The 13,772-nt window shown below is 43.2% G+C and overlaps 1 protein-coding gene across 3 annotated transcripts in view; it reads left to right on the top strand.

Annotated features, from left to right (window-relative positions):
• Positions 1 to 10,445, top strand: part of larp1 (La ribonucleoprotein 1, translational regulator) — a 124,933-nt gene extending 114,488 nt beyond the window's left edge. For 2 of the 3 annotated variants that reach the window (XM_041193275.1, XM_041193274.1), the window contains one exon: positions 3,896 to 10,445. In XM_041193275.1, coding sequence (XP_041049209.1) covers positions 3,896 to 4,117 — 222 coding nt within the window. In that variant the 3' untranslated portion in view covers positions 4,118 to 10,445. The remainder of the gene's footprint in view (positions 1 to 3,895) is intronic. The other variant, XR_005943759.1, reaches the window with a different exon arrangement.
• Positions 10,446 to 13,772: the final 3,327 nt, after the last annotated feature.

The following is a 13,772-nucleotide window of genomic DNA, read 5'->3' as shown; positions in this document are numbered from 1 at the left end:
CTTGTATCCAGGAATATATAATACCTAGTCTTACCCTTCTTTGAGCTAGGTCTCTGTTATTGCCACAATATCACATGGCTAACTGCACCTCACCAATTTTATAAACCACACTCTACATGCACAGTAACCCTAATTTAAACTTCATTACTTTTCTTCTTATTCTTTGCATCTTGGTATCCCTCTCTAGTATGACCTTCTGATTCCCACAACCTGGCCAAGTTTGGTTAAACCCACCCTGCAAATCACCCTGCAAGGAAATTGGTCCTGACTCTGTTTAGGTGTAACCTGCTGACTTTTTATAGGTTCCATCTCCCCCAGTACTGATCCCAAGATCTAAAGCCCTCCCTCCTGCAGCATCTCTCCAGCCATCTTCCTATTTCTATCCTCCTATTTCTATACTCGCTTGTGCGTGATACCAGTGATTACTTTTAAGACAGGCAGACTAATTTACTGCCTATGTCCCTAAATTCTGACTGCAGGACCACCTCCCTCTTTTTGCCTCTGTTACTGGTACTGATGTGGACCACAACCATTGGCTGTTCACCCTCCCCTCTCTGTGCTCTGTCACCGCACAATGACATCTTTGATCCTGGCACCAGGGAGGCAACATGCCATCCTGGATTCACACCTGTGACTGCAGAAATGCTCGTCTGTTTCCCTAACTATTGAACCTCATATCGTTATTGCTCTTCAGCCTTCTTTGTATCCCCCTCTTTATTTGGAATGTGGCTTGGTAATGAATATAAAAACAAGGAAGTCATACTAAATGTTTACAAATCTGATTAGACCTCAGCTGGAGTACTGTGTGCTGTTCTGGATGTCACGCTTCAGCCAGGAGGACAATGTCCTGTAAAGGGTCTAGGGGAGGTTTACCAGGGTGATTCCAGGGAAGAGGGAATTCAGTTATATGAAGAAATTAGTGAAGCTAGAATTGTTCTACTTTGAATATACAAGATTAAGGGAGATCTCAAAGAGATATTTAAAATTGAGGGTTTTAATAGAGAAAGTAGGGAAAAGCTATTTCCTCTGGCATGTAGGTAAGCAAACAGAAGTCATACATTTAAAATAATCAGCAAAAGAATTGCAGGGGAAATTAGGCATTTCTTTCCATTTGAATCACTGTTAGCCTCTCTCTGCTTCATCTTTTTAAAAATCTGAAGTCCGTTTTTTTGTATCTATTTTTCATAACTATACTCCTTCACTCCTTTCACCTTGGCGCTAATATCCTTCCTTTAATAGACCCAGAACTGAACACAATATTCCAGCTGTGGCATAAATAATTGTTACAGACAGGAGAGGAGTTATCTTAAACAGCCCTAATTTCGCCCCTCACCACCCATCTGTAAATAGACAGGAATTTTGATTTGCTTCCACCTTTATAAGAGGCAGTGTGTTTCAATTTTCTGTTAATAAACCCACAAACTCAAGATAGGATAAACTCAGAGGGTTAGATTATTTTCAGGCATGCAAAATGCAGGAGGGGGGTTACTATGTAGCTCCCTGTCCACTCATACAGTAAAAGAGGGATAGAGAAAGCAGGGCAAAGACCACAGAGAAAATAATGATTGTTTCACGTGCGTCCAGAGTCCAGAACCAAAGTCCAATGGTGTATTACTTCACGGGTCGACTAGTTGAAAATTGATACTGGATAATTCACTTTTCCATCAGAGTTGACTTCCACGATGAGAGAGGGACGCAGAGATGAATCAGCCTTGTAGGCAATGGTACAGCAGTTCCAGTCGAAACAGTGTAGATGGGGCCAGGCATTCAAACCGGGACAGAGCCCCTTTTCTGTGCTGTTGCTTGGAAAAATCGCAGACTTAGTTTTTGCAGTACAGCAAGACATTAAACTGGTTCACCTAGCTAAAGGTTCATATCACATGAGTCCCACCTCTCCCACACCACAGTTGACAAAAGGCTGTGTATTCCTCGTCTGGGTCCCCAAGATTGTTAAATGTCCCAGCTATTAAGAATGGAAAGGGAGCTTACAGGGCTCTTTGTCCTAGCAGACTAGTAGATTTTGGTTGGCCAGCCTTGGTTCTGAAGTGCAGATGGCCGTTGTATAGTTCACTTTGAATTTGGTCTTTGCAGCCCTCATGGCCATAAGGGTCTTTTCAGAGATAACGAGGTGCAAATTTCTTTGATACTGTCAAATTGTTCCTTTTGTTCAAGGTCACAGACATAGCTTCAGCCATTTTAAAAGGATCTTTGTCCATTTTTTAAAATTTTTAGACATTAGCTATGAGGAAATGTGTATATATTTTATAAAAATATAAAGTGCGAGATCTTAGCCACCCACACACAATTCTTAGATTCAGCATCACTCCCTCGCTTTTTTAAGGCCATTCTGTCAGAATTTCAACCATTTTGAGATCTGTGTCCTGCATCGACAGATTGATCGATCTCTTCTTCGCTCAGAGTTTTATCATTTAGAGTAACATTCCGCTTCTGGCCCAAAATGGTGCGCTTCTCACATTTCTGCACATTGATCTGTATCTGCTACGAATCTGAAAGAGGAGCCTGTTGGTGTCATCCAAATCATCCTCTCTTTGCTGTGCCTCATAATTTGGTATCGGAAATTTTCAATACATTTCCCCCAATACCTATATCCAAATGAAAAATGGAAGAGGCCACAGCACAAATACAACCCACTTTCTGCCAACCTCAAAAACACATGGACCCACAGGCATTTGAAGCACAGAACAGGATCTTTCTGTCGCTCCTTTGTGACAGCAGTTCGATAATAATCCTACTGCCTGATATCTCCTCTTTGCTCTGTTTCAATCTGAAATTAATCTGGCTGCACTGTTCTATGCTAATTTCTTCCTTTGCTTTAGATATCAGTTTTTACTTCAGATCTAAGGTCTCTGGCTAAGCCACTCCATGTGGCAATGCTTTCCAGGTTCCAACATCCAATTGCACAGATATTTCTTTAAATCTGTCTCCTCAGTCTCTTATGATAATTCCCATCATTGACTCCCTGAAACAGAGAAATTTAATTGCTTTAATGTTAATTCGGCTATTTATCCTCTGGGCTCTCCCATTCCCCTTCTTGAATGTTTTCCTGTCTGCTGCCCTCTCTGTAATTCCTGTTTGTAAAGGTTTTTGGAAGTTATGGTTTGTGACTCACCTATCTTTACCTCACCGGCATTTTAGGATGGATGCCACCCTATCCTGGAGACTTTAAACGTAGATTCTACTTGAATGTTAATTGACAGCAATGGCTCTGCTGACACTCCAAATCCTGACCTTCCCATGGAAAATCTGAGGCAAAATACCTGTTAACCACTCCCTCAATCTCAGGTACAAGATGGTCCCCTACCTCTAGTACCGCTTGCCTTTTCACTATCCATTCACTTGCCACTTCTTCCTATTTTGCCACCTCCTAATGGTCAGGCTTGCTATAAGACTGATGTCAGCTAGCATGAATATTTTCTGGTGTCTACGCCTGAGCAACAGTTACCAGCTGCAAGGTGCCAGGCGACCTGTTCCTAGATTCAGCCCCAGCGTTCCCTGTGACATGAAAGCTGAAGGAAGTGGCATAGTTGTATATTTAACGAACGTCCTCAAAGGACTTTAGTGGTAGATTGCTTTGTTTTGAAGTCATTCCAGTGATTGTTGTTCTTTGAGAGCTATCCATATAAAGGGAGTACATTAATGTTTTGGCTAGAATTACTGTCATCTAAATGCACAAAACCTGCTTTAATAGAGTTTAATAGAACCATTGGATTGGTTCTTGATAAATAATCAAATAAAGCAGTCTGTTTGTTTTATTCTTGGTCTAGTTCTCTCGATCGTAAAATAGTTAAACTTACAATGAGAAAAGTGTTCAGTTGTGATCAATGAAGAATGCGATTCACCAGATTATACAATGAAAGAACTATTTTCGTTGCAGCCTCCAATTTGTGATGAAGTTGGCCGCAAGCGTCATTCTTTAACAGCTGATGAGAAACGGCGCCTGCCATCGTTGTCTTCCATTAAAATGACGAGCGCCATCAGTGAGGCTGAGACTGGGTCACAGCTCCCCTCCAAAAGCACGACAGAAGGAGCCAACTCCACTCTGAGCCAGGACACTGCTTCAGCGGAATCCCTGCAAGTGCAAAGTGCAAAAAAATAGAGCTTGGACTCTGCCCCTCAACCCTGGATCTTTTATTTGAACTTTTGGTATTGTCACCTCAATGACTGACAGAAAAACTGGGCCCGATATCAGACATTCTTCAATGCTGGGCAGTGGACAAGTGCATCAGCTGCCTGAAGACTTGTATTCAAAGCCAGTTTCACGTCCTTCACCCATATGAATGAATGTTGCATGAGAACAGTTGGCTAAAATACAATTCACCTGCTTGATTTAGGGGTCGACAATACAGCTTCACTCAGATATCCAGAAAACACAAAAAAAAACAAAAAAAATCAAAACCCGTCCCTTGAGAACGGGATTAAAAAGATGCCTTATTACTGCCTGCTCCTGTTTCTGGGCAGCATATAGTTAAATTCTGCTCGCTCGGCTAATGACTCTCCTATTGGCCTGCTAGTCTTGATAAAATTATCAGTTCCTTATCCTGGATTTTGAATTGTCAAGATTTTGTTTGTACCCGATTTAAAGTTACCGCAGGCGGGATCAAAAAGGTGATTTAAAACAGAAATCCTATAGAGTGGCAGATACTTTTCTGTCCGGCCTTATTCCGCTTGTTCATGGTAAAGGACATCAGTCTGATAACCAGAGATAAAGACATTAGGAAGTAGCCATGGCAACGGCTCATTGACCCCACATCAAACTATTGATCAAAGCCACTGCTGCAGTGCCTTTGGCCACAAATGTTTTATTGCTCCTGTCCAGTTGTCTTTTTCCCTTCTCCCAAACTCAAACCGCCATCACCTTGAAAAACGCTACAGTCCGACTTCATCTTAGTTGGTGAGCTGCCTGCTTGGAGTAACAATCAGTAACATTGCTGAAATTTATATTGGGCAACATCATTCTCAAAATGTGTGTTACGTAGGGATGTCGCAGTGTGATTTATTTTTGATGTACTGTACAGTGGTAATCTTAACTCCCATTATTCTAGCTGTTGTTCTGGAAATGCGACCATCACTAGGAGCACAAGGCTTGGTGTTTTCTTTTTGTTAATCATTGTCACATTAGTGTGGTCTGGTTAGCAGTATATAGGAAAACTGAGCCCTGTGATTATTGCAGATTTGCTACATCAAAGTATATTGGGACATGCTATTGTGATATTTGTAATATCAGATTATTATGTTGTGATTGGTATGCATGTTTCTCATGGATGGGGTAAGTTGCATAATTGGGCCCTAGAGAAGTTGGTACTAGGAGCAGCCTGGTAGCTTTGCTTTTCTAACTACAGCTCAGAGCTCAGATTCTGGACTGCCTTTTCCTCAAGGGGGACTGTTGGCAAGAGTTTGATCAGTCAGTGGCCAGCTAGTTGGATGGCACTCTTGGTGATAGAAAATGCACTTTCTCTGCTCTCCCTTATTGAGTGCATTTGGCGCTCGTTCTTGTTCACTCGGTCTCCCTCTCACTTGTTCTTTCTTTGTTCTCGTTCTCTCTCTCTCTCTCGCTTTTTCTTTCACTCCTCCTCTCTCTCGCTCACTCAGCAGGCTTTGTTTTCCCAGGGCCGCCATGCCCTCCCAGCTAGCTGAGTCAATGTTGGTGAAATGCCCTGGGCTGCTTAGGAGGGTATGTGCAATGTAAACAGTGGGAAAAGGCTCCGGTATCCCCATGTAACCAGTTTGACTTGATTTTTTATTTGGCTAGTCCGATCTGCCATTGTAAAATCAGGTATGTTAGTGCTGATTGAGTGCTGGGTGCAACTTCTGTCTTCCTCTCTCCTCCAGGCTGAATTTCCTGAAGGACTAGCTCCTGAATCCGAAGCTCTTATCCATGTTGTTGAATGTTTTAACTTCAGGCTAACATTTGCCATTGATGCTAATTCTTTCTGAAGATGAGTCAGTTAAACAGCAGCCACTTGTAGGATATGAAAACCTGGCCAAAGCAGGTCAGTTTAAGGAGTTTTGAGTATTGTGTGAGTACTGGGGAATAACCCTGCTTCCCAGTGTGATTTTGAAAACACTTATTGTTTACACCATACACTTAGGGAGTCCCAGTGACTCTCAGGAGTTCCTGTAATGCAGGACTATGATCACTTGTAAATCAGTCGGGTTTGACCAATTTAACCAGAATTTTCATGCAAATCAGACTGACATATTTGTAACTAAAAGGCTGCATCGTTGGCAGTATTCAGGGTCGAGGTATCCTGAATGCTTAGCCAGCTCAGTTAGGAGAATGTGAAGCTGCTTTTATTTAAAAGAGAAATACTTTAAAAATGCCTCTGCTAGACAGGAACCTAGATCTTGAACATGTTTTATTTCAGGTAACTTGGAATATTTGGTAAGCTTCTCTTTGCTTATGCTAAACTCACACTTGCATTTAGAACTCGTGTCTGATTCATGGGGCGATTTGTATATAATGTGAGACCATGAAATTATCGCTGAATGTCATTTTTTTCCTAAGTGAGAAATATTCAAGAATCTAGCCATATTTGCCAAAGAAATTCTGGTTTCACAGATGCTGGATATAAGTCAGTTGCACATATTATTTAAAAAAAAAGGTGCTGTGGATTTATTCTGTGTTTCTCTGGGTTAAAGGCACAGCTTCCACCAACAGCTAGGTAAAATACATTTTTCTTCCCTTTGAACCATTTGCCTCTGTGCCCCACTGCCCCATGTTCTGTACTTGGACCTTCCATCCTCTCTATGTCCAGCATTGTTTACCTGAACACCTGCCCATTCTCCCCGTGTCACGTATTGTCTGCTTGAACACTGGCCCATTCTCCTCATGTCCCATATTGTCTATCTGAACACCTGCCCATTCTCCTCATGTCCCATATTGTCTATCTGAACACCTGCCCATTCTCCGTGTCGCGTATTGTTTACCTGAACACCTGTCCATTCTCCCCGTGTCCCGTATTGTTTACCTGAACACCTGCCCATTCTCCCGGGGCTATTGTTTACCTGAAAACCTGCCCATTCTCCCGGGGGTATTGTTTACCTGAACACCTGCCCATTCTTCGTGTCCCGTATTGTCTACCTGAACATCTGCCCATTCCTGGGGGTATTGTTTACCTGAACACCTGCCCATTCTATTTCTAGTTTGTCTGCCACTGTTGGACACTGCAGCCTGCTAACAGACAAAGTATCAGAGCTTAAATCATAGTCAGATGAGTAGTATTCCAGATTCAAACATGTTGTTGTGAAGTCATGCCTAATAACTATCCAGTTACTAGGAGGGAATTGAAACCATCTTTCCATCAACTGATCACTCTCACAAGCAGTAGTGCTCCGTGAAAAGATCGGGCACCTCTGGAACAGAGCTCAATGTTAGAGCCCTTCTTCCTTCCACCGTGACTTGCTCCAGTATAGTTTTTAATTGTTTTAGCAAACCTTAGATTATATAGCAAAGGGCAATGAAAGGCTTCCTCCTTTTGAGTGAGGCTTCCTCAGTGTGAGTGGAGAAAGGCACCCGGGCAAGCCTGTTCTTTACAATCAGAATGACGGGGGTGGGGCGAATAGAGGTTAAAGTACAAGGTATAGCACTCAATTCAGACTGCTGTAAACGTATCTTCCAAGTGTTTCTTGCTGAAGTACATGGAGTCACTGTGCAGCTGTTAATGACTGTAGTTCATGTACTGAATGATGAACCCAACTTCGTTGTGGAATATCCAGCTTCAACCCTGTGTAAGTAACTGTGTGTTCCCGGGAGTGGGTTTAATACTCGGTGTAACTCCGCGCTTTCAGGAGCTGGTTTAACACTCAGTGTAACTGCGCATTCCCAGGAGCCACAGTATCCACTCGTTCTAGTTTATTTTGTTCTGCAAGTGTTCCCTTCAGATGTTTTAAGTTTTTGTCTGTATAAGTGACTGGATGTTCCTTCAAAACATTCAGTATTTGGGAGTCCCCAAATGATTGTATGACTTCTAAATAATTTCTATTCTAAGCTTGTAAACTATACATGAGATTTCACTTTTGCAGTAATGCTCATGTTCAGAAAGACCCTAAATTGACAATTGGAATTAAGAGATGGAATGTTTCATATATGGTCACTCTCCAGACAGGAATCCACAGCCCCCTCAATATTAGGCAGTCACACGTCAAACAACGTGACTGAGAATTCAAAACATCCCTCTTTTTTCAAATTACTGAGAGTTACAGAAAGTCCTGAGAATGTGTAGTGAAGTGTTCAGGGTTCGGGCAACCCTGGGCAGGGGGAGATGTGTCCCTCCAGTTGTTCAGAATTATCTAGTTTGTTAAATCTTTGGAAAAGTTCCACATTTAAGCTTGCTTCTAGCTTTCTTGAAACTCTGCATGAGTTGTGAAGCTATTGGGAAAAGTGTGATGATTCTATCTTGCTAAATGTGCTGTTTAGTTCATTTACTCCAGAATCTAGTCCTGTTCTCTCTGGAATAATAGCAGTTGTGTGAAATTACTGGAGCAAATCCTCAGTTACAGTGACACACAAGTTCTGCCCTTGATTGCAGCTTGGACTTGCTGCAAGTTGCTCTGCTGTTGACCCAGCAGCAGATATCAGTTCAGTAATGTGATCTCACTGAGAACGTTTGTGAATCCCTCAGAGTGAAGCCTCCGATCTCCCAAGATTTCAAATCCAGAGCAGGGTAGAAAGTGGTGAGTTAGAGCAGAATACTTCACTGCACTAAGCAGCATTGATATACTTGACAAGAGTGGTTGCCTGAAACTGGTGAAGAATTGGACTGGGTGCCTTGCTGGCCTAGTACACGAGTTTATATCAATGTTACTGTTTACAGCAAAGATTGGGGGAGGATCCTGGTAGAATTGAATATGAACTCGGATATGTAAATAGTGCACGAGCTGGTATAGTGCTTTGAGTGCATCTTTAAAAACAGCTTCGTGAATTCTGGGCTTGTTTATCAGTTTTTTGTGCCAGGAGCTGAATGAGGGGGGGGGAAATGGGTGCGTTTCTTGGAACATTTAATTTTATTTCCAATATTCAACTCTCAAATTATTGAGCTGTAAATGTGCTAGATTTGGCAAGACAGTTGTTTGTTCTGAGAGATCGGGCTTGCACTAATTTTCTTTCTTTGATAGACATACTTCCCACCGACCTTTCTTCATTAGGAAAGTCCAAACCAGTATGTAAGCCCATTCTAATTAGCAAGTTTCACATTAGTTCATTTCACTTCAACCTCCAACCATTTCACACACACACACAACTGCTTCAAGTCATTATGCTTAATCTTTTTAATTCCATCCAAATCTTAGTAAATGGGATTTTAGTTTATTTTAATTTGAATGCTACTGCACGTAACAGGGAATAAGAGCTTGTCCTTTAAAGTGCAAACTTGTACAGGAACCACGCACAGTGCCAGGGGCTCCACATATTGCAATCCTGCCCCAAGTGGGTTGGAGCCTCAAGGGCTGGGGTTGGCCAGGTCTTTGCGGCTGCAGACTGACCTCTGCTGGTAATTGTATATGCTGGAACACTAGTGCGATTATATTTTAAATATGAATGTCACTGCATATAGGGGGGAATACGAGTGTGTCCTTTCGAGGGCAAATTTATAATTGAACCACACACAGGTTCCTTATATTGCCCCATGGGCTTCAGCAGCTGTGTCCTCACAAGCTGGGACCTCCAGGGCTAGGCAGCTATGCCCTCGCCAGCTGCAGTTTGACTTCTGATGATAAACACGAATGCTGGAACACTAGTACGTTTCTATTTACCGGCTTCTCCTTCCCAGCCCAAAATAATTCAACATCCAGACCCTGTTATTCTCGTCTCTGAATTTGAAATGCCTCCTTCCGGTAGAACTTCTGTGTTTAAAAGTCTGTATTTCCCATTGAGAGCTGAGAACTCCCATTTCAGCTGCTTCAATACTTACGCTCCCAGCTTTCAATTGCCAGGAATGTAATCACGTGGTTCAGCTTTGAGCACAACCTATTGTAAAATAGATTGACAGGTTGATGGTTTGAAAAGGAATCCAGTGCTTTCATGAGCCAGGAATCACCTCTTACAGCAGCGTGTGGCTCAGTATTTATTACAATTCCTTAGCAGTTTAAATATAGACTTGCAGAGCCAGGCTGAGTGAAATATTAACCTGAAGTGGAATGCCCAGAGTGCCTGCTTAGGATGCTGGTGAGTCTCCTTATCCTGGCTGCTGGAATATTAGAAACTACAACAAATGCAGATTTATCCCACTTTTAAAAACAAACTTGTAAAATACTTGAACAAGAGCTTGTAACATAAACTATTAATCACTTAGAGTATTTGCTTTTTAGTCTGATGTGGTTCCTTCTGGGTAGTGTTTTGCCCTTTGTAATTTGTGGTAATTCTGCTTTCCTTTTATATAAAAAAAATCAGTTAAAATGTACAAAAAATAAAAAAAAAACACAAACGATTATTGTTTGGGTCTGGTTATTTCAATGTGAATGGAGCTGGAGTTTGACATTGTGAATTACAAAATGCGTCTTGTCCCCTGATCGATCTGGCCCAGTGCACAGGCAAATAACTTGCTGATTCTCTATGTAGGCTTTCTTTTTATTTAGCAGAATTGGTACCAGGAATGGTAACCAGTGCCAGACAAACTTCCCAAGCGTGAGTTGGGGTGGGGAGTGTGTGGAGGTGGGGTGGTGGTGTATGCATTCTGGGGATGTCCTGGAGATTGCCAATGAGTTTCCACCTTGTTCAATTGAGCCTGTTATGAACTTATAACCCAATTTCTCTGCTGTTACTGTTCTATTTTTTCTATAATTGATTTCCTCTGCATCACCAAGACTGTCTACCACCTCCATCAATAACATCGCCTGACTCTGCTCCTACTTCACCTCATCTGCTGCTGAAACTCTCATCCACACCACTGTTACCTCTGGACTTGACCTTCCTAGCTAGACTGACAGCTTTATGGGTACTTACTGACCAGATTTTTAAAAATTGAACACAGGTTCTCACACTGGCACAGTGGGATTTGAACACAGGTCTTCCACGTTACTAATCCAAGCCTCTGGATTAGTCCAGTGATAAAACCACGACACCACCATACCAACAACCTGAAACATGAACTGCTTCTCCACAGATCCTGCCTGACCAGTTGTGTATTTCCAGCATTTTTCTGTTGTACATTTAAATTGACTATTTACATAAACTTCACAAAACTAATGCTGGGCTGTTAATTGCAAAATCTTTGGGATGAGCAAGGTCACTACCCCCAGTGTGGGTGTCTCAATGCTGCTGACTCTTCTGAGTTGTCTTTTGAGCTAGGGGAGGAAACTAGTGCCAGAGGAACTGAAGGAAATGAATGTTGAGCTATGGATATGAAAAACATCTGGGCGGATGAGTTGAGGATAGATTTGTGAGATCACCTTCTGTGGTGTCAACAGTTGGCTGTGCCTGCGCATCTACCCCAGTTAGAGCTTCTGACCTTTCAGCAGAAAGGTGTGGGTATAAAATGTAGCCTTTTGTGCTTTTTATTATCAAGTTTAAGCTGTGACGAGTAACAGGAAGGCAGAAGGCATTGTGGAAGTCAGTGGCTGGATGTTAGTGTATGTTTGGGGCAAATTAACCAGCTCAGGCAGAAAACACATTTCAGGAGGAAAGGGATTTAAGTCAGTTTGTAATTAAGAGAACCAGGCTTATCTTTGCATTCTCGGATGATTCTGGATCAGTGAGTTTGGGCAAATGGAAATAGCACCCAATCACGTCCAGCCAGTTAAGTAATTTAGAGCAAAAATAGAATTACCTGGAAAAACTCAGCAGGTCTGGCAGCATCGGCAGAGAAGAAAAGAGTTGTCGTTTTGAGTCCTCATGACCCTTCGACAGAACTGAGTGAATCCAAGAAAGGGGTGACATATAAGCTGGTTTAAGGTGTGTGGGGGGGTTTGGGTGGGGGGAGAGAAGTGAAGGGGGTTGGTGTGGTTGCAGGGACAAACAAGCAGTGATGTAGAAGCAGATCGTCAAAAGATGTCAGACAACAACAAAAGAACAGGTGTTAAAGTTGGTGATATTATCTAAATGAATTGTGCTAATTAAGAATGGATGGTAGGGCACTCAAGGTATAGCTCTAGTGGGGGTGGGGAGAGCATAAAAGATTTAAAAATATTTTAAAATAATGGAAATAGGTGGGAAAAGAAAAATCTATATAAATTATTGGAAAAAACAAAAGGAAGGGGGAAGGGATGGAGGAGGGAGCTCAAGACCTAAAGTTGTTGAATTCAATATTCAGTCCGGAAGGCTGTAAAGTGCCTAGTCCAAAGACGAGTTGTTCCTCCAGTTTGCGTTGGGCTTCACTGGAACAATGCATCAAGCCAAGGACAGACATGTGGGCAAGAGAGCAGGGTGGAGTGTTAAAATGGCAAGCGACAGGGAGTTTTGGGTCATTCTTGCGGACAGACTGAAGGTGTTCTGCAAAGCGGTTGCCCAGTTTACGTTTGGTGTCTCCAGTGTAGAGGAGAACACATTGGGAGCAACGAACGCAGTAGACTAAGTTGGGGGAAATGCAAGTGAAATGCTGCTTCACTTGAAAGGAGTGTTTGGGCCCTTGGACAGTGAGGAGAGAGGAAGTGAAGGGGCAGGTGTTACATGTTTTGCGTGGGCATGGGGTGGTGCTGTAGGAGGGGGTTGAGGAGTAGGGGGTGATGGAGGAGTGGACCAGGGTGTCCCGAAGGGAACGATCCCTACGGAATGCCGATAGGGGGGGGGGTGAAGGGAAGATGTGTTTGTTGATGGCATCATGCTGGAAATGGCAGAGGATGATCCTTTGAATGCGGAGGCTGGTGAGGTGATGTGAGGACAAGGGGGACCCTATCATGGTTCTGGGAGGGAGGAGAAGGTGTGAGGGCGGATGCGCGGGAGATGGGCCAGACACGGTTGAGGGCCCTGTCAACGACCGTGGGTGGAAAACCTCGGTAAAGGAAGAAGGACATGTCAGAGGAACTGTTTTTGAATGTAGCATCATCGGAACAGATGCGACGGAGGCGAAGGAACTGAGAGAATGGGATGGAGTCCTTACAGGAAGTGGGGTGTGAGGAGCTGTAGTCGAGATAGCTGTGGGAGTCGGTGGGTTTGTAATGGATATTGGTGGACAGTCTATCACCAGAGATTGAGACAGAGAGGTCAAGGAAGGGAAGTGAAGTGTCAGAGATGGACCACGTGAAAATGATGGAGGGGTGGAGATTGGAAGCAAAATTAATAAATTTTTCCAAGTCCCGACGAGAGCATGAAGCAGCACCGAAGTAATTATCGATGTACCGGAGAAAGAGTTGTGGAAGGGGGCCGGAGTAGGACTGGAACAAGGAATGTTCCACATACCCCATAAAGAGACAAGCATAGCTGGGGCCCATGTGGGTACCCATAGCCACACCTTTTATTTGGAGGAAGTGAGAGGAGTTGAAGGAGAAATTGTTTAGTGTGAGAACAAGTTCAGCCAGACGGAGGAGAGTAGTGGTGGATGGGGATTGTTCGGGCCTCTGTTCGCGGAAGAAGCTAAGGGCCCTCAGACCATCCTGGTGGGGGATGGAGGTGTAGAGGGATTGGACGTCCATGGTGAAGAGGAAGCAGTTGGGGCCAGGGAACTGGAAATTGTTGATGTGACGTAAGGTGTCAGAGGAATCACGGATGTAGGTGGGAAGGGACTGGACAAGGGGAGAGAGAAGGGAGTCAAGATAACGAGAAATGAGTTCTGTGGGGCAGGAGCAAGCTGAGACCATCGGACTACCGGGACAGTTCTGTT

This window comes from Carcharodon carcharias, chromosome 8 (assembly GCF_017639515.1).
Source record: "Carcharodon carcharias isolate sCarCar2 chromosome 8, sCarCar2.pri, whole genome shotgun sequence".
Classification (NCBI taxonomy): Eukaryota; Metazoa; Chordata; class Chondrichthyes; order Lamniformes; family Lamnidae; genus Carcharodon; species Carcharodon carcharias.
Note: the sequence above shows the minus strand (reverse complement) of the source record. Positions and strands in the feature narration are given on the sequence as shown.